The sequence below is a fragment of the Leguminivora glycinivorella genome, chromosome 21 (genome assembly GCF_023078275.1).
Source record: "Leguminivora glycinivorella isolate SPB_JAAS2020 chromosome 21, LegGlyc_1.1, whole genome shotgun sequence".
Classification (NCBI taxonomy): Eukaryota; Metazoa; Arthropoda; class Insecta; order Lepidoptera; family Tortricidae; genus Leguminivora; species Leguminivora glycinivorella.
The window spans coordinates 6,080,058-6,102,478 of NC_062991.1; the positions used below are offsets into that span (position 1 = coordinate 6,080,058).

At 39.7% G+C, this 22,421-nt stretch overlaps 1 protein-coding gene across 1 annotated transcript in view; it reads left to right on the forward strand.

Annotated features, from left to right (window-relative positions):
* Nucleotides 1-21,878: 21,878 nt before the first annotated feature.
* The window catches only part of LOC125237317, a 31,963-nt gene continuing 31,420 nt past the window's right edge, over nt 21,879-22,421 (forward strand). The window contains exon 1 of the mRNA XM_048144306.1: nt 21,879-21,972. Within this exon, the coding sequence (XP_048000263.1) occupies nt 21,879-21,972 (94 nt within the window). The remainder of the gene's footprint in view (nt 21,973-22,421) is intronic.

Consider the following 22,421-nt stretch of genomic DNA (forward strand, 5'->3'; position numbering starts at 1 on the left):
CCCTTTTCTAAAGCCATACTGGGCGTCTGATAGAAGTTTAAATTTTTCTAAGTAATTTGTGAGCCTGTAGTTTATTAGTTTTTCTATAATTTTAGAGATAGACGGTAGTACAGCTATTGGACGGTAATTATTGACATCGTCTCTCTCCCCAGACTTGTAAACAGGTGTAACAATTGCTTGTTTCAGCTGGTGCGGAAACACCCCGAGCAAAGCACAAGTTTGTGAGATGACTAATGATCGGGACGACTACTTGACCAGCTAGTTTCAAAAACTTGGTAGGGATTCCATCCCATCCCGGAGCGCTATCATTTTTGAGACTCATTAGAACGGAATCCACTTCCTTTGGGTCCGTGTCAAGGAGAACAAACGACGAAACACTATTTGGGACATGTGAAGGAAAGTTTGTATTATGAGATCTTTGTATATCCTCTGCTAGTTCTTGTCCCACCGTAGCAAAGAAATTATTTGCATGGTTGGTAGCTGCTGAAGGAGATGGTTTAGCATTTAGTAATTCAAAATTATCATTGTTATCCTTAGATTTATAATGGGTTATTTTTTTAATCGTTTTCCATAAGGCTTTGGGGTTTTTCCCTGCGTTTTCCAGCTGTTCCCTGTCATATTGTCTTTTTACTTTTTTAATTAAATTGTTGCAGAAATTGCGATATCTCTTAAAAGTGACTCTCAGTACCTCATTGTCAGGATCAGATTTAGCCTTCCGTTGTAAATTATTTCTATTTCTGATACATTTTAAAACTCCAGGGGTAATCCAAGGTTTGATTGTTTTTTGTTTTTTTGAGATCTTTTTTATTGTACAGCTGTCCAGCGATTCATTGATTTTTATGATTAATTGTTGAATAATGTATTCTGGATCCGGGTTTTGCAGAAGAAATTCAAAATCGATCTCACGGAAATAAGCGAGTGCTTGTTGGTAATTTATTTTTTTCCCTTTTACAGTATTTTTATTTTTATCGATAGTAGATACCGATAGAAATATTGTGAGATGGTCAGTAATGGAGGTATTAAGTACAGCTACGAATGGGGCAAATTTTCCCGGTTCAGTTTTTACCATGAAATGATCCAAACAACTTGCGTCCCTGGTGGGTAACGTATGAGCAGGTAGAAGACCATGTGTAGATAGCATGTTTAAATTTTTAAATAGCTGTTTCTGTTAATTTTTTCTTGCGTTGATTCATGTGGACGTGGGAGAAGATTTATATTAATATCGCCAGTTATAATAATATTTTTAAAGTTCTTTAGGGTGTCTAAGTGCAAGCTAAGGGAGTGGATAAATTCAGTTGCATTTAAGTTTGACGGCGATCGGTATATACCTAAAATTACTGTACTATTAATCCTCACTTGGATACATGAAGCATGAGTTAGTTTAATTTCTTTTATAATTGAGTTTAGGTTATTTCTAGTGTAACTAACTACACCATCATTTTGATTAAGGTTGTTAGCGGTTGCAAGCGAAGTGTAACTAGGCATAACCGGGATAGGCTTATTTGGCTTTATTCTACACTCGGTGAGGATTATTATGTCTATTTGGACATTGAGATCAGCCAAGGTAATTTGTAGGTCGTTGTAATTGCAATATATACTACGTATGTTCTGTGAAACTATAGTAAGGTCCACTTTGTTTAAAGGAATGCGCGTGATAAGATCCCTGACATCACAACTACAAGACTTCGCAATTTCAATTTTATCTATGTCACATAAGGTTTCTAATTGACTATCCATAAATTAAATTTACTTGTCTGTGAGTGTAAACAATAAAGTGATCCATATTTATATTAGTATAGGGGTTATTACCGTAGCTGTGGGTTTGAGAGTTTCTATAGTTAATAATTAGTAAATAAACAGATGCGTGTAATAAGTGTTCTTGTTGTGTAGCCGGTTTTGTAAAATGTGTGTGTGGTTTATGTGCATGAATGTTGTCATTTTGTGTTTGTGAGATAAGTGTGAGATGTAGAAATGCTACTAAGGTCATTGACAATCTACCAGGGTCGCATGACCAATGGTAGGTTGTCAATGACATACACAGTGGGTTTAATGTAATAATTGACTGGTAGAGAATGCCATTAGGCATTAAGTCCGCCATTTGTACATTTTGTACATTGTTTTGATTTATGTGCAATAAAGTTTAAATAAATAAATAATACATCTCTGTGTCTAACGGTGCTCTTACACAAGCAACACACCATTGCCACGTTTGTTCAATATTCACCAACTAACTATGGAGCAAACATGGCAATGGTATGTGAATTGCTGGCAATTGTGTTGCCCGTGGAACAGCACCTAAAGAATCAACACTAGGAAACCCTGTGATATAAAAAGAAAAGCAGCATCCCAAACAGTTCACTTGAGTAAGAGCGTCATCGCTAGCCACACAGATTATATTGAGCAAAGTAAATCACAGTTATCTATTTTCTATATAGCCTCTTCTTCTGAACTCGATCTGTTATAATTTGCTTTATTATTTAAAGTTGAATCGTAAATAAATCCATTAAGTAAAGGATCCAAAACGTTCATTAACACATAAACCTTATCAGTGATAGAGTGATAAACAAAGTGATTATGATATTGTTATGGTATTTTAATCTGTGCCAAATGCGCATGTCATTAACCTCATTTACTAATAAACTGTTTATTCTATTGACTGTCGAATTTTATCTTATTCCAAGGGTATAATCATTCGGTTTTGTTTTTACTACATATGATCACTAATTAGTTTTTTCAGCATTAGAAAAACCGTAAACAATCATGACATCTGTTAATTGGGTTGTAATTAGTGACTATTGCTCATGAAAGCAAAATAATGTATATGATTTATGATTATTCCATTTTAAAATAAAAACCAGTCAAGTGATATTCCAAACTTCATATCAATAGCATAAGTAGTTCTAAAGAATTAGTAATGTGACAGACAGACAGATAGACAGACAGACGGACAGAGCGGCGCCATAAGGGTTCCTTTGCACCTTTTTGGAACGGAACCCTAAAAAACTAATAATGTGTTTGCCTTGAGCTCAGTATAATAATGAGTACTATCGTACAGTATGGTCACTCCCGCTCCCCGCTGAAAGTGCCGCCCGCCCCCTCTCGGTTACCTCACAGTTACCGCCTCTCAAAAACGCGAACAGTCGACCTGTCATATTTCACTCATACAAGCATAATACGCGTTCACCTACACGAGCTTAGACTGTGTGCTAGGAACGCGCCTCTTTCATGTATTTGATCGCCATGTGTCCGAGGTGTGCCTTGAGCTTGACTTATTTTAGGGGTTTATAAATTAAAACCACTGATTGCTTTAAACAACATGAATTACGAATTCCCTCTTCACATGTGTATTGTACAATGTTTAATATGGTCCTATGAAGTTTCGACATTGGCACATAAATGATCATTTTGCACACTGGTACTAGAAAGTATCATCATATTATGTATCTTTATCCATATCCATACTAATATTATAAATGGGAAAGTGTATGTGTCTGTTTGTTTGTCCGTGTTTCACGGCAAAACGTAGCGTCGAATTGACGTGATTTTTTAAGTGGAGATAGTTGAAGGGATGAAGAGTGACATAGGCTACTTTCTGTCTCTTTCTGACGCTAGCGAAGCCGCGGGCAAAAGCTAGTTTATAATAAAAACAGACAGACAGACGGACAGAGTCGCACCATAAGGGTTCCTTTTGTACCTTTTCTGTACGGAACCCTAAAAACGAAGTAGAGGCACAATTGTATGATTATTGTTGTTTGTTTTTGTTGGTAAACAGTAATGTTTTGGACTTTCTTTTCTAATCGTGTCATTGCTCATTAACCTCTTTCTTAAAAGGCAATTACGAACAGATACAAAAAAAAAATTTTTTTTCTTTGTATTTTTTTTTAATTACACAAATTAATACCTTTCATTTGAGATACGTTTTGTCAAAATCGGACTACACAATAAAAAGATAGAATTTTTTTAATTTTCATAAAGCACCTCGCTACGCTCGGCTTCCTAAGGATGAAATTTCGACATCCTCGGAAAAAATCGTTTACTATGATGTCTACTATCACCATGCAAAGCGGCTTGCTTCCATCCAAAAGTGCAGCTTTTTTTTCATAACTAGTATGACTATATTGAAATTTGTTTTGATACCTCCTTTGACATTTTTTTTATTAAGGTCCATATTATTTCTACTACGTTTGTACTAGATTTTATTTGTGCTATAATTCCTATTCTCCAACTACAACAACTGGGTTAGTAAGGCTGACTGGAAGGACGCACGATGCTGTCTATAACAGGTCCTTACAATATATTTCGATCTTGCCGCCCGACGCACATCTCCCCAAGCGGCTCGAACAAAATGTATAAACTTCAATGAGTCTGTTTTTATTCGACAGCGGTGGCCGCAAGCCGCGTCGCTCGCCGCTCGCGCCCAGTGTTGTCGAAGCGTTACATTGCGAATTCACCACCTCACCTCAACTTAAGCTCCGACATATCTATAATGGCGACTATATTGTATAATACATAAAATTGGTGCTTATGTAAAGTTTTTTACATAAATTATTATATTTTAACGCGTTCGCTGACATATTTCGACAGATTGTTTATTTATGTAGGTGCATCCTATTCCTGTAATTACTCAGTTATACAATATTGTACTATTGCTTAAGGATTTCACACTTCGCCACAAACATTATTAACAATAATACAAGTAGACATTGATGAATTTTACCCGGCAAAAAATATATTATGAGTTCTTATTAGCAATTCAATTTAAACACTCATAATTTGGTATAAATTGGCTAATATAGGAAGTAGCTACTTAAAAGTTACGAAAATTACCTACTTACATTAAAAAATTATAATCGGAAGTTTTAATAAATCGATATGAAATGCAGATATCTGTTTATTAGCAAAGTTCTTATAGAAAAATAAATTTGTAACTATTCATTCACCTCGTCTGCCATCAGCCCGCGAATTTCCCCTTTCGTCGCCAAAGATGTCTATTCGCGTGTACCATATATCGACTCAGGTACGGTCACGGACTTAAATTGTTGAGCCACTTATAGCTCATTTTATACTGGACGTCATAGCTTAACTATATGCTTAAATATCCAGTATAAAATGAGCTAGAAGTGGATCAACAATTAAAGTCCGTGACCGTACATTCTCACAGCTTACAAGGTGCACGAAGACGATGACGAATTGCGCGCGATGGTCAAATAATTGAAACGCTTAATAATACGTTTGTGTTTTGTTTTACACATAACCAGTGGTGCCACACTGTCCTACAAGCAATCCTACAACAATATGATTCATCCCTGGGCACCTAGTCAACGTCACAATCGCTTCGTAAGCGTATCAAAGCTCCTCTCCCTATAGCTCTTCTGTTCTGTAGTTGCGCGACAGAGCCAGACGATGTTCCGATCGCGATAGCGCTAACGATTGTCATTTCCGCTAAGGTGTATCGTTGTCAGATTTCGGTCTTGTACCGTGTCTTTTCTGTACGATACTACTATTACTTACGTCGTTTTTGTGTTTCTCTGTATGTTGTTTAATCTTTGCAAGAACGTGCATGGCCTACAATTTTCGGTCAGGGTCGGTCAAACATACACCTTCGCTACGGTTGCATCTTGCGGATCGGTCACGCTTCTGCGCAAGCGTTAAAAATCATTTGTCCTTAATTGCATGAAATTACCGGAAAGGAAATAAAATTATATTTGTACTAGGGAATGCAGAACCGGTACCAGTCCCAGAACCGGGACTGAGATTTCCGGTACTGGGAAAGAACCGGGAAATCCCGGTTCTTCGGTACTTTTCGGTACTGAGGGTTTACTAGTACATTTGTTACAAAATTATGAATAAAACATAAAATTAAGAATGAAATATGTAATTTAATGCGAATATTAGCTATATCAAAACAAAATATAAAAAGAAAACCCTATTGTATGAGTTTTAAATAGGTATTTCAAATAATCTGTTAATGCAAAACATCAACCTACTTACAAGAAAATTATGCCAAATGTGTCGTAGACAGCGCATGTGAAAAGTGTTTAGCCGTCGCTCCTGTTTTCCCGTCTCTTGTTTGCTGACGATGCAGCTTTTGTGGCGAACTCTGCAGCCGAGTTGCAAAACATCGTGGACAGGTTTGCGCAGGCTTGCACTTTGTTCTCCATGCCCATCAATGCCAAAAAGACAGTCGTGTTAGTGCGGGTCTGTGCGGAAATACTAGTAGATGGCACAGCTTTGGAAGTCGTTGATAAGTTTTGCTACCTTCGGTCGACCGTATCCAACAATCTCTCCCTTGACGCAGAGATCGATATCCGTATTGGCAAAGCGGCAACCATAGGCTACGTTCAAGAGTCTTCTTCTTCCTCCTACCCTTATCCCACGTTATGTGGGGTCGGTACAAAGTGTCTTCCTCTTCCATTCTTTTCTGTCTTTCGTCATCCACCAGGTCACGGTCGATGCTTCCGTCATTTTGGAATAATGACCCAAGATACCGGAAGTCGTAGCAGACTGGCAGGTATGCACCATCTAAGGCAATAAGAGAAAAACTGGATAGACCACCGAAATTGCAGGATATCTGTTCAGTCTTGGTTCTGCTGATTTTCAGTCCCACACTTTCCAGCCTTTCTTGCCATTTTCCCAGCCTGCTCTGGACCTCGAGTGTATTTTCCCCAACAAGAACAATGTCATCGGCGAACAGCATACACCAGAGCTTCCTTCCTCCTGTATGTCTTTAAGACTGAATGACTTAAAGTCGACCCCTGGTGTAGACCGCCACATTGAACTCTATCTATCATACATCGCCTAAACAAGCCGCACTTTTCTGGTACTCCCTTCTCTTTCATACACCACCCCAGAACCTTACGCGGAACTCTATCTTATGCCTTTTCCAGATCCACGAACACCATGTGCAAGTTCTTTTTTGCTTTTTTGTATTTTGTAAAAAGTATGGTGTAACAAACTTCTCACTATTAGAACCAAAATTTTAGTATACCAGACAAGCATACTTTGAGAAACCTGGACGAAGTGTGCAAAACATCATACACCTCTACATAGACTAATTCTAACATTAGCAAAGTTAGTTTGGTTTACCCTCCAAGTATAACCGACGCCGAGGTCTCTTTGCCGATGAAGACCTACCGCGCGGAATGAGTCTAACGCGTTTGAAATTTTTACATTACACCATTAAGTGAATATTACATCGATTACGTTCAAATTTTTGAAGTGATTGAAAGCGTTTTAGTTTGTAATCTTTGTCCATTTTTCAGTACCGAAAAGTACCGAAGAACCGGGAATTTTTAACACCAGTACCGGTACCCAAAAAGTTCAAAAATCCCGGTATTTCCCGGTACTTTTAGTACCGGGAATTCCCGGGAGCATTCCCTAATTTGTACATCTTATCATTCTCATGTCATGTTCAATGTTATTCATACTCATATTATAAATGGGAAAGTGTGTCTATCTGTTTGTTTGTCTGTCTTTCACAGTAAAACGGAGCAATGAATTGACGTATTTTTTTAAGTGAAGATTAATTGAAGGGATGGCGAGTGACATAGGTCTTTTGTCTCTTTTAACTCCCCACTTCATTAAAATGGAGGGGGGGGGTCGACTTTAACGTGATTATAAACGTAAAAGTAACTGTATCTGTATATTTGTCGATCTATTACTCCTTGACGCACAAACTACTGTCTCGATTTTGCAAGGAAATGGCGTGGTCGTTTGAGCTCCGGTGTAGAATATTTGATATTTTTTATCTTAAGTCATCTCACACATCTCTGATAAGGGGAGCGGAATTGTATATCATAAAACAATCGCACGCTTTAGTGCTAAGCTAAATATGTCTGGAATAGGGATTGCAATCCGGTCTGATATCCAATCCGGCTGGATCCGGCCGGATTGGCCTTGAGGATTAAAAGTACCCAAATAGTAACTTTTTTGTATGTTTTCAGCGAAATATGATGGTATTTTGCTTCACGATCAATAAACCAAAAGTTGAAAGCTTAGAAATCAATATTTTTATCTGGGAACAAGTAAATTTTACTAAAATAATCAGTCGCAAATAAAATTCTTTCGTTCTTTTTAAACTTACATAGGATAACAAAATTATTTTTACTGTATTGTTTTACGTTAATACCTATAGAGCTTTCAAGATACAATTAAGAATGGACATTATAACATTACCTACATGCATTATGAGGTAACTGTTTAAAAAAAATAATTATGTTTTACAGTTAACTTTTCTCACACGCAAAGAACTAAAAAAACTACAGTAGCTAAATTAAAGTTATCAAGAGTAATTGACCTTAGTATTATTTGCTATTGCTAAAACCACAATCTTACTGGATACCTTTTTAAAATGTTCATAGCTTTGAATTGTTTTTTTATGATTCTTGTAGCAATGTGCTCTCATACTTCTTATATAATGCTGAAAACGTTATTGTTCTTGTAGTCCTACGTCACCACAGAGATGCACAGGGCCTTCTAAAGCTCGCGTCATGCCTTCCTATCTTCAGCTACCCTCGTGGCCTCGCTCCAGCTCGACCCGGTCGCTCGTAGTTCATCCTCAACAGACCGCTTCCATGAGTTTACAGGGCGCCCGGAGCCAAGGCTCCTTCCAGCGGCAGGCGATTTCCAGCCGAAAGAAATGGTTGCGTTATTTCGTTAGAGGGAATTCTTGAAATTGTGTGCTACCTATGTACTTTTTGTGTCGCGGTTTCCTCACTAATGGGTGTTTGCTGGCATACTCAATAGGTCTTGATTTCGGATAGTGTTTGGCCAGAAAACGCGAAGGATCGACCTCAGTGACATGTTAACGAAAGGTTTTGTCGTATGGCCCGTTGTCACTCTCCACTATTCCACATTTTGTATCCAAGCAAACAATTGCACAGATTTCACTACAGATTCAAAGACGGAAAGTTTGACGCGTCACTTGAGCACATTATTTTACTTCCAAACGGCCTAGTAATGCCAAAAAACGTACGTATTAAATTATTTTTTGATTGGAAATCAGACCGGATTGCAATCCCCCATTGAGCTACGTTCAAATGCGCTAAGTAAATGTTATTTTTTGCACTATCCTAACATATAAATTACATTACCGGATCCGGTACCGGATCCGGCGAATTTGGCCGGATCCGGTAGCATGAAAAAAGCACCGGATCCGGCCGGATTACCGGATCCGCCGGACCGGATTGCAATCCCTAGTCTGGAAGCACGAATGCTGATGTTAGACTTTACGAGTAAGTTATTCGGATACTAATATTATAAACTAGCTTTTACCCGCGGCTTCGCCCGCGTAATAAAAGTATTCTTATTGAAACGTTTACAAAAAATAAGATTTTCATTTGGATCCGTAGGTTTCTGTGTAGGTACATCTGTCCGCGATTATTTTGATTAAGGTAAAGCGGGGCAATTCTCGACTGGGGGGGCCATTGTAACTGATCTATTTGCTGTACGGTCAGCCATGAAAGTGGTTTCCCACTTTTCGACTCTATTGATCAAAAAGTGGTAAACCACTTTTTTGGCTGACTGTACCTTACACATATTACTATTGTTTTAAAAGAAATTCTTGCAATGATTGTAGAATTGTTACACAGCGACCACAGCGTAGGTAGTAGGTACGAATATGTATGTATTTTACCTATATAAATATTTATACTGGGGAAACTTCATACAACCCACATAGCCAGTATCTCGACGCTATGGTCGGTAGGGTAAAAAGTACTCCCTTGCATTATCGCTTACAATTTTTTCCATTTTGCTTATACTTATTGCAAACGTAAACATATAAAAGGCAAGCAAACAACGATCTTCTTACAGCACATTGAATGTAATAGTTATTACGGATGCAGGATACTCGCCGATGCATACTTACTAATCCCTTCCCACTGAGCCGACCGATTATTCCGACCCCAATCCCTATTCTTATCCCCGTCCCTATCTCTATCCTTGTCCCCGTCCCCGTCCCCGTCCCGTCCCTGCCCCTGTCCCTCCCCTATCCCTATCCCCGTCCCCTATCCCTATCCCTATCCCTATCCGCATCCGCATCCGCATCCGCATCCGCATCCGCATCCGCATCCCTATCCCTATCCCTATCCCTATCCCTATCCCTATCCCTATCCCTATCCCTATCCCTATCCCTATCCCTATCCCTATCCCTATCCCTATCCCTATCCCTACCCCTACCCCTTCCCTACCCCTACGCCTACCCCCTACCCCCTACCCCTACCCCTATCCCTTCCCTATCCCTAACCCTAACCCTATCCCATTCCTGTCCCTGACCCTGTCCCTGTCCCTGTCCCTGTCCCTGTCCTTGCCCCTGTCAAATTATCATGCTAGGAGGTGAACTTTGAAAAATCCTTTCTTAGTGCTCCTCTAAGGAACTTCCGTGTCAATTTGAAATCTCTTGAACCAGAAGTAAAGATAAAAACTAAACCTATACTTATGGCTATTTTGGATATTTTAACCCCATTGCACAACAACAGGGGAGAAAATTTCTTTTCCACCTTATTCGATTTTAAATATTTATCGTGATCAGCGACCCGATAAACCATAAAAACGATACCCATATTGTGTTTTTGACTTTACCCCCTTTGCACCCCTTTAGGGGTCAAATTTTCAAAAAACCTGAAACATGTCTTTAGGAATCCTCCTGTGAAGTTTCGAATAAAATAGTCAAACTAAACTTGTTTCCCGATACAAACTTTGAACCCCCATTTCACCCTTTTAAGAGGAGAATTTTGAAAAATCCTTTCTTAGTGCTCCTCTACGCCATATAAGGAACCTATGTGCCAAATTTGAAATCTCTAGGACCAGCGGTTTCGGCTGTGTGTTGATATGTCAGTTAGTCAGTCAGTCAGTTTCTTCTTTTATATATTTTTTGATATTTAAACCCCATTGCACTACAACAGGGGAGAAGGTATTTCACTTCCGCCTCGTTAGATTTTAAAAGCGTTGTATTTATCGTGATCAGCGACCCGATTAATCATAAAAACGATACCCATATTGTTTTCTTGACTTTATCACCCCCTTTTCACCCTTTTAGGGATTAAACTTTCAATAATCCTGAAACATGTATTTAGTCTATGTCTTTGGGAATCTTCCTGTGAAGTTTCGAATAAAATAATCAAACTAATCTTGTTTCCACATACAAAATTTGAACCCCCATTTCACCCCCTTAGGAGAGGAATTTTGAAAAATCCTTTCTTAATGCTCCTCTACACTATATGAGGAACATATGTGCCAAATTTGAAATCTCTAGGACCAGCAGTTTCGGCTGTGCGTTGATATGTCAGTCAGTCAGTCAGTCAGTTTCTTCTTTTATATATTTTTTTGATATTTAAACCCCATTGCACCACAACAGGGGAGAAGGTATTTCACTTCCGCCTCGTTAGATTTTAAAAACGTTGTATTTATCGTGATCAGCGACCCAATAAACCCTAAAAATGATACCCATATTAGTTTTTTGACTTTACCACCACCTTTTCACCCTTTTAGGGGTTAAATTTTCAAAAAACCTGAAACACGTATTCAGTCATATGTCTTAAGGAATCTTCCTGTGAAGTTTCGAATAAAATAGTCAAACTAATCTTGTTTCCCCATACAAACTTTGAACCCCCATTTGACCCCCTTAGGAGGTGAATTTTGGAAAATCCTTTCTTAGTGCTCCTCTACACTATATAAGGAACCTACGTGCCAAATTTGAGATCTCTAGGACCAGCGGTTTCGGCTGTGCGTTGATATGTCAGTCAGTCAGTCAGCTTCTTCTTTTATATATTTAGATGGGAAAGTGTGTGTCTGTTTGTTTGTCCGTCTTTCACGGCAAAACGGAGCGACGGATTGACGTGATTTTTTAAGTAGAGATAGTTGAAGGAATGGACAGTAACATAGGCTACTCTTTGTGTCTTTCTATCCCCCAACTTCCCTGAAATGGAGGGTGGAAGAGTATGGAGCATTCCGCAATTTTTGAATTTCTCGCGAGCGATGCCGCGGGCAAGAAAGCTAGTTCATACATATTTACACCTCGGTTATTTATTTTATATTTATTTTATTTATACGACCTCGGTCTCTTTAAACTGAGCTCCATCTTAGACTCTGTCTTCACTTCCCATCAGGTGTGACTAGGGTCAATCGCCGATCAGATAATCAGTTGTCCCTATCTAATTCCGTCATTTCCGTTTCTTAGAAAGTGACAAAACAAAGCTTCTTAAAGTAATTCTATGAAAAGGGTGATATGCTCCACCTACTGTAAGTGATCCGTGCCCCAAAACAGCGCTCCATATTCGCCCTATGGTTTTGTTTTCGGCCGGTCAATGACTCGGCACAATGGATTGTGCAACCATTGTCTCGAGTCAATACAGACTTTGTTCTTAGCCTTCGTTAACTGGGTTATGGTGTTGTTTACCTGCCAGGTTTATGGCAATGGCCCTTGATACATTTAGAGGCAAAATACAGGCTTTGAAAATCTAGTTAAGATAATTAATGAATCTACGGCTCTACTCACGTTTTTATATCGCTATTGCTGCGACATGTTTGGCGGTAACGGAATGGAAGGTTCGAAAAAATGTATGGAATACTTGGGACATTTTTTTTTCTCCTATCAGGATCGAAAGAGCTCTCGATTCTGAGTATGAATCGCGTAAAAAATACCCATGTTACAAAAATAGTGGGGTGGAAAACTTTGAAAAATATGGCCCGTTTAGGCACCGGCCACACCAGAGCGTCGCGTGTCTCGGGGCGCGCAACGGACGTCCGCGCCACGCCACCTGAGTGTAATTCAAAAAGCGTCTCCTCAGTACATTTTGTATAGGAAGGACGTAAGACGCGCCCCAGGTGGCGTGGCGGCGGCGTGGCGCGCGCCGCGCCGCTTGGCGGCGCGCCTTACGTCCTTCCTATACAAAATGTACTGAGGAGACGCTTTTTGAATTATACTCAGGTGGCGTGGCGCGGACGTCCGTTGCGCGCCCCGAGACACGCGACGCTCTGATGTGGCCGGTGCTTTACGGTAACGCGCCGCGCACGGTAGGCGTGGCAGTCAAAGTAACATGACGACGATGTCACAAAAAGCACTCGACACATGTCTTGTCAAACACGAAATTGCAGTTTATGCAACCGCATAATGCTTCCTTTTATATCATTATGAACGTCGTAAACTGGGTCGAACCGACTTGCTAAGCGTGTCAACCGGGCTCCCGTTCGCCACTTCGTTAGAGCCAGTATCAATTTGAGCTCAGTATAAACCACGTCAACACTTATTTGTACAAGGGGACATAGTTTTAAATCCACATTTTGATATAAGGAACGGTACAGACGGACTGCTGAAACTTAATATTAGACTTAACATTTATTAATATTCAAGACTAGCTTTTGCCCGCGGCTTTGCTTCGAAAATTGCAGAATGCTCCATACAAACTTTCACCCCCCATTTTAGGGAAGTGGGGGGTTAGAAAGAGATAAAAAATAGCCTTTGTCACTCTCCATCACTTCAACTATCTCCACTTAAAAAATCACGACAATTCGTCGCTCCGTTTTGCCGTGAAACACGGACAAACAAACAGACACACACACTTTCCCATTTATAATATTAGTATGGATCATCACAATTTATAGCAGCAAACACAAGGAAAAATGCTTAAAATTTACATTTTTTAAATTACTTGGGATCCCTTGTGGATATACATCTTTCTCAACAGTTTTTAAAGAATCAATACATCATCATCATTGGCCACGACATCTTAGCAGATGATTGTTGCAGTGATTTTATTGTGTGGTGCCGGTACATCGTCTTTGGTGGCTTAGTAGTCCGATGGCAGCCCGACACCTTTTGCCACATCTGTCACAGGTGAAACGCGAGTCAAGAGGAGGAGGAGCTCTGGAACGGAGCCTTTTCTGCTTAAGGTTGTCGAGCCAGGCTTTGTCGTGCTCCATCACCCCGTCGGATAAGTCCCGGCGCCATTCAGGTCTCATGCTAGCGCGTGTCTCCCAACTGTCTAGGTTTATACTAAAAGATTGCATATCCCGTTTACAGGAATCTTTGAAAAGACTTCACGCGGCAGTCTCTCGGGACCCATCCGGTAAACATGGGACATGTTTACCGGAAGAATCAATAAAGCCTTATGAATTAATGTAATGTAAATATTTTCGTAGCCTATTTTATTTTTAGGACAAGATAAAAAAGGACCTGTTGTTCTAAAATAGGACATTGACCTAATGAGGATAAAATGTATACACATCGTCGCACAGGTGGGCAAGAATGGTCGTGTGATAGCCTATCGCGTCGGTATGTCCTTATCCCTTTCTGTAAGTGAGAGAGGGACGGATGCACCGACGCGATAGGATAGGCTATTCACACTAGTGGCAGTAGTGGTATACCTCGGACAATGGCGATCAAATATATGAAAGAGGCGCGTTTCTACGCACACAGTCTTAAGCTCGTGTAGGCGAACGCGTACCATGCTTGTATGAGTGCGATAGACAGGTCGACTTGTCGCGTTCTTGACAGGTGGTAACTTTGAGGTAACCGAGAGCGGGTGGGTGGACGGCACTTTCAGCGGAAAGCAGAGAGTGACCATACTGTACGGTAGTACTCTTTATTATACTGTGCTAGTGGGCCAGGCCCGCAGTTCTCGTTATACTGGAGGTCGACAGAATGTTTTGTAAATAAATAGGCCTATATTCGATGCCCGCAAAAGTTGCAAGCGCAGCGCCCTACCTAAGTTCTGGGAGTAGGTTACGCGATTTGCCTATAATAGATAACATTAACGACGCTGAGAATTGTGTGACTACATGTATGTTTGCAGACATTGTGAAACTGGTATTTACAAAAATACTGTTATTGATACGTTATTTTTCATATTTAGGGTTACGCATCAAAAATGTACAAAACGCACTTATATGGTGCGACTCTCTCCGTCTGTCTGTCTGTTTTGGATCATTATTTCAGTTTAAAGGGATAATCTTGTAACACGAAGTTATTCTCTAATAACCTAACCACAAAATTAAAATTTTGAAAAAACCCCGACCGCGACATAGTAGACCGATTTTCATGAAACATGTCTAAGAACACTCCCGACTTACTCAGCTTTCAGACAAAAAAACTAAATCCAAATCGGTTCATCCGTTCGGGAGCTACGATGCCACAGACAGACACACACAGACAGACAGACAAACAGACAGACACACACACAGACAGACTCGTCAAACTTATAACACCCCGTCGTTTTTGCGTCGGTGGTTAAAAACGTTAATCGCGTTCGACCTGTGTGAGAATATCATCTCAAAACTCATAATCCGAACAAAAACCGCCGTGCTGGTGTTAAAATACCGTCAGGTACCACCCAACATTTTATTTTTATTGATATAGATAAGTCTGGGCCAAAAGCTTTTAGGTCCATCTCGACTCGTGACGTCAAGACTGACTCACCACATTACATATGCACCCGATTCCAATACCATTCTAATTTGAATGAAAAATCATTGATGTTAAAGGCTTATTACAGAGTCGAGGACTATTTGACAGACAAACATGCATGGCCCGAACCAGAAACTACAAAAAACGAATAGCAATTAAAATAATTGTATTATGTGTAGAGGACACAGTTCAGATAAGAAAGCACATCAAATATTTTATGTTGTGTAAATTACATATTTAATGACATTGAGATTCATATTATCTTTTTCTTCTGTGACAATTTGATATGTTTTCTCTGAAGAAGAACGACGTATTATTAAGCAATAATATAATTTATTGAAATTAATTTCCATAGAGTACCTAGTCTGTTCATATTCTTTGATGAATACTTTTGCATGTTAAATTGTATCTTGTTATTGAATGCATGTTAATTATAAGATGTAATGTTTTGAAAAAAACTTGCCCGCCGAGTTTCTTGCCGGTCCCATAGTGGATACCCCCCTCCCAACTGAGGGGGGACTGAAATCTTCTCGAGGCTGAGGCGTAGGGTTAGAGCCGGCGTAGCTTTATTTGACGTTCATATGCGCATTGTAATATGCCTACTTGAAAAATAAATATTTCATTTTCATTTTCATTGAATCTTACCAAGTCAAGGTTATAAATATAGATGCGGATAAAGTGCCAAAAATCTGTATACACGACTTTATTGCTTGACTTTAAGGTTGTGGATACATATTTTTGGCACTTTGTCCGCATCTATTTTTAATAACTTGACTATTCTTCATTAAGTTGAACTTGAGTCTAATTAGGAACTACTGACGGCGACGGCGCGCGAACTCCCATCCCATGCGATTTGGTTTAGTACCGTTTGGTAGCCAAAATGGTTACGTATGGGGCCAGAGTAGTACCGTTTGGTAACTAAGTTTTGTAACTGGCTACAAATTGGGAATCAAGATTCCCGGTTTGTAGCCGGTTACAGGCGGACAGACGGACAAAGCGAAACTATAAGGGTTCCTAGTCAACCTAGTTGACTACGGAACCCTCAATGTCAGCATTATTCGAATAAATCATGTGATCATAGGGTTGCAAAAAAACGTTTTTTTTCTGGCTTGAAAAAAAAAACATGAAAAAAAACCTTGAAAAAAAAAACAGTTTTTTTCTGGAGTATGTTTTTTTTCTAAAGTACGAAATCTCAAAATTTGCAAAGCAGTTAAGACTTTTATACGGTTTTTTGACTTAATGTCAACTATTAAACGAATTAAATCAAATAACTTTAATTTCTGGTCTTATAAAAGTAACATTTACGAAATCTGTAGTTGGTAGTTATCACTATTTACTGTTGGCAACACCACCGCCTCTCCACGCTGCTCGCAGCATCGGGGATTCCCCAATAAACGTTTGTATACTGAATGTTAATCGAATTAAAATGTATGTTTTGTTATTGAAACAAGTTACAAGTCACGAAAAACCGGTATTGTAGAATTATTTGTTCATCTGAAAAAAACCATATTTAGAAAAAAAACCATGGTCTCGGTTTTTTTTCATGTTTTTTTTTCATAATTCTGAAAAAAAAAAAACATTTGGTTTTTTTTTCTATTTGCAACCCTATGTGTTCACAAGGCAAAATAATCCCATTTTGTAACCAGCTACAATACGGGATATTTTTTTCCGTTTGGAAGCTGGTTACCAACCATGGCTATGAATCGGTAATGAATTAGTCTCATTTTGTAACCAGTTACAACACGGGATTCTTTTTCCCGTTTCGAAGCTCGTTACCAATTTTTAGTTACGAAACGGTACTAAAGGTGCGATTTTAGTTACATTGCGGACTGTTTAGGTTACATACAGCAGCACACCAATCAAATACCGCAATGTATAACTCGCTTGCGAGTTCTCGGGCCGTGTAAAATGGACAGTCTTGATCCACTTTCAAGGGTCAACCGAGAGATAAAGAGGAAAACTGCAAGGTTTATTCTGACATTTGTGCTTAAGCTTTAAATATTGGTCGTTTGTTTAAGAAATGGTCGCAGGTACAAGCTAATAAAAAAGGTTTATTATGAAATGAACGTGTTGGTATTAAATGGTGTTTTGTAATAGTATAATAGAACATTACGATACAAGTGCGTAAAAAAGGAAGTTTGAAACGAGTGGCGATAAATTAAACACGACCTAAGGGACACTAGTTACGAATTTCCTTTTAGCACCTGTATCGTACGACGTTTTTCAGTACTGAAAAATGATTTATGAATGTTTATTTAGCGTAGACAATTGTAAAGGCATTAAAAATAGCTATTAAATCAAATAAGTGTACAAAATTGGCCACACGAATGCTCGTTGCTCCTGTGATTGTTTAGTATCTTAATTCGTTTGCGTTTATCGCCATTCGGCATGTATTTGCTTCGATAAAATATTTCAAGTCTATTTCTTTGAACGTGGGTCACACCATGGTCTTCGGATCCAGACAGCCGTTTTGCTGCCCTCCAAAATAGACGGCAACCGTAATTTTATTTTTGTGTTTTTTTTTACGCACTAGTGCGAGAAGTGGTTCATTATATGTCGGGTCGAAACTAAGAAGGGCCATCTGTACTGAAAAACGTCGTACGATACACGTGCGAAAAGGAAATTCGTTTTTTTCGCACTCGTAGTAATATACAATTATAATCCAGGCCTCTGAACATACTATTAATTGGTGATCCCTGACTTAGAATAAGGGTTTTTACCTACAAAAAATCTGCGGCCTACCATGCTAGTGTGATATAGATATAGACTTGCGGGCTTTTCGCACTTCTAGAGAATGCGTATGCGCCTAGACCCACCGATGTTATTAACATTATATTTAACAAGTTTACTATTCTTGCAGTTCCGTCCGCGCCACAGAACCTAACCGTGAAGGCAGTGACATCGGAAGACATCCACCTCTTCTGGGCCCCGCCGAACAACTTCACACGCCACCCGGAACCGAAGAGAGAATTACAAGGAGATGAACCGGCTAAAGAAATCGACCGGTATAAGAAAGACCAGTTGAAGTATAATGATGAGTTTTCGTCGTCTGATATTCTGAACGGGATGAGGACGAGAGATCTACGCTCGCATAGGCATAGGTAAGATTTATACATCAAAACTGTACCTAGCGTAAACTTTACTTAGATAGTTCTACCCACTTAGATTATGTAAGGGAGTCCCCTCTGCCAACAAACTGTCCTGCAGTTTGGCAGAAGATTTAATATTGTTAAAAAGGGTTTATGTTGAGAATAAACGATTTTTTTTATATTGTTATTACAAGGGTGGACCAAAATGTTGACCGAATGGTGGCCACTATCGGATGTAAGAAGCGCCTGGCATCCGTTGGCTCGTTGGGTGGACGACATTCGAAAAACTGCGGGGCACTTCTGGATGAGATTAGCCCAGGACCGGGATAAGTGGCGTACACGAAGGGAGGCCTATGCTCAGCAGTGGGCGATTAATGACTGAAATGATGATGATTACATACTTCATTTTTATTACCGCACCTGGGTGGAACGATCACCCGCCACCGTGAACCGAAGAGAGTTGCAAGCAGACGAACCAGCTAAGGAATTCGACTTATTCGACTGGTATAGGAAAGACCGTGCAGTTGAAATGGGACGATGCATTTACAACATTTTCAACGCCATATGTTCCGGCATTTACAACGACTTTCGTTGCCTGTTTGAAAACACTCGGCAGAAAATTCAGGGTTCGAAAATATCCGATATGTATAAATAAATATCAAAATATCGGATATTTATGATATATATCGGATATAAGTATATCAACTTTGATATATATCCATTTTGTATGGAAGGCATTTCATTTTTTTGTTGCGTAATTGCGTTATTTATGAATACTACTTTAGATGAGGAAAAATGTACTAAAAAACATAAAATTTTGTAGAAAAAAGACAAGTTTTTTAACAATGTTACATACAAAACCATTTTTGTATTGAAATATTTATTAAAAAAAAAGATATATATCGGATATTTATATATTGTCGAACCTAGCTGGATATATATCGGATATATATCTTGATATATATCCATTGATATATATCCTCGAAGCCTGAGAAAATTTGTCAAAGTTCTTGCCTTACCTACGTATGATCGACAGTGTTCCTAACCAACATTGTTGTACGCCAGTATTCCACCGACCGGCCGATATTTCCTACAGTTAGCATTGTAAATAATGGGTGATGGCCTTAGTCAAGTCGGCGTAATATTATCGACTCTGTCGACGTCTTGGACACATTATCTCTGTACTGTACCATATAGATAGATAGATAGATATATAGATAGATATCCGTTTATTTGCTTGTCACAATACACACAGATTACAGAAAAGAAATAAGTAAGTTACAAAAAAGAATTAAAATACATATTGGAAAACAGGAAATTGCACAGATTTTTACAATAGTTTATTATACATTATAATACTGTGCGCGCCGCAACAAGACAAAACGGTCCATATTTAAATGCAAAACCTTTTTTATTTCAGGAAACGTCGTCAAGACAACGCCACAGAGCACAACATTCACTCGGAACACTCGGACGGCATAGACACACATTTAGACATAGAGATCGTGAAAAAGTCCTTCACACCATCGTCCCCGCACAAGGACGCCACGCAAATCGCCTACGTCCTGTACTACGAACAGGGGCAGCCTAAGGTATGTAAACTTAAATGAAGCGTTGCCATGACAACGCCACAGATCACAACATTCACTCGGACGGCATAGACAAGCATCTCGACATAGAGATCGTTAAGAAGTCCTTCACACCATCGTCTCCGCATAAGGACGCCACGCAAATCGCCTACGTCCTGTACTACGAACAGGGGCAGCCTAAGGTATGTAAACCTAAATGAAGCGTTGCCATGACAACGCCATAGAGCACACCATTCACTCGGGACGACAACGCTACGGACTCAGTATAAGACTAGTAGTAACTCTTCAAACGTTCGTTTATGTATGCGCGCCATGTTCGTACGCAACACATGTACAGATGTAGTGCGAAAAGATTTACCTTCATATTTCTATGTATATAAGTATTTATATGTACATATTATATATATCGTTGTCTGAGTACCCACAACACAAGCCTTCTTGAGCTTACCGTGGGCCTCAGTCAATCTGTGTAAGAATGTCCTATAATATTTATTTATTTATTTAATATTTATATTGTTACGGAAACGTATGAACGTGTCATGCTATTTCAGTCAGTCTCAGTACAAGATGTACTGACGTTGACTGAACTAGCGTGACAAACCCTTTTCGCACTACATCTGTCAACATCTGTAAGGCGGACCTTCATTCTAAATGCTAAGAAAACGAGTAACACAATAGTGTTGTTTTTAATCTAACTCCACAAGAAAAGCGTAGCTTAGAATCGAAATTTCGAAAATAAAATAGTACATTACGATACAAGTGCGTAAAAAAGGGAGTTCGAAACGAGTGGCGATAAATTAAAACACGACCGAAGGGAGTGTTTTAAATCGACACGAGTTACGAATTTCCTTTTCGCACGTGTATCGTACGAAGTTTTTCAGTACAGATGAGCCTCCGAAGTTTCGACCTGGCATATAATGAACCACTTCTCGAACTAGTGCGTAAAAAAGCGACCATCTGTACTGAAAAAGAATTTAAACTGTCTTATGGAAATCTTGCCCATTTTTTGGTAAAACACTTTTTTTTTTTAGGTTGACGCGGCACCCGTAATTGGCGTCCCTAGCTCCGCCGATGTGAAGAAGATGAACTATTTCTCTAGCGACCTGACTATGGCGGATTATTCGAAGGCAACCAGGAATCTGACACTGCTCAATACTGCTGGGAAGCTGACGAAGGTCGTCGGGTTCAAGTTGAGGAACTTAAGTAAGTGAATATTGTCCTGCATTACTTGGGATTCTGTGACCGGCGTCCCTAGCTATTCTGTAGAGTTGTGCCTGCTCGTTCACTGAAAATATCGCTTCCCGATTAGTAAGATCTCCGAAGTGTACTAGTTGGTTCTTTTTAGGAGGTTCTTTTAGGATAGTACAGTAGTACACCGAGAGAGCGAGAGACAAATTGTGCATATGGCGTACAGTAACGCTCGATCGTATTAGCCGAGAGCTGGGGGGTTACCATGACGTGCTAAAGCCGTTCAGTTTAGGTTGAGAGAGAGGGACGGAGCTATGGAACTGCTATAGCTGTGTCCCTTTCTCTCAACCTAAACTGAACGTCTTTAGTACGTCATGGTAACCCCCCTGATCGGCCGTTTTCGCGCGCTCTCGGTCCGAATCAGTCGGTTATATTTCGGTTGCGGTCGGATCACACGAACGCTTTGCTGTCATTGTCACTTCTCGGCTCTTCGCTTTTTTCGCTCCCATTCTGTTGCGCGTGTGTGAGTTTACTAAATGTACTAGAGAGCATATCATTTGGGACTAGTTCGGTCTAGTATAGTACAGGGAATCGTGTCTTTTGTTGACGATGGCGGATTATTCGAAGGATACTAGGGATCTGACGCTGCTCAATACTGCTGGGCAGCTGACGAAGGTCGTCGGGTTCAAGTTGAGGAACATAAGTAAGTGAATATCCTTTATTCTGTTTAGACTGAGTCCCACGGTAAGTTCTAGAAGGCTAGTGTTGTGGGTACCCAGACAACGATACCTATTGAAATATTACCCGGGCTCGGCCGTCGGCTTAGGATCACGGTCACTATGTACTAGCCCATAACACTAAAACATTGTCTCACTTATTTGTGATCAACGTCTTTTATTTAAAGTCACATACAGGTCGAACGCGATTAATTAACATTATTTTACCTTTTTTCCCAACGTTTCTCAACGTCCGTTTTTTGTCCCCTATTCTGTACAAGTAATCTCATTTTTATGCAACAATCAACACTCATAAGGTACTAGTTCCACAAGGCGAGGAAGCGATGAGCTATCGGTCATGGAAACGAACAAAAGACAGTCGCTCCCGTGACAGCGATGACAGCGCAAGCGAATTTATAGTTCGTCGCCTAGGGAT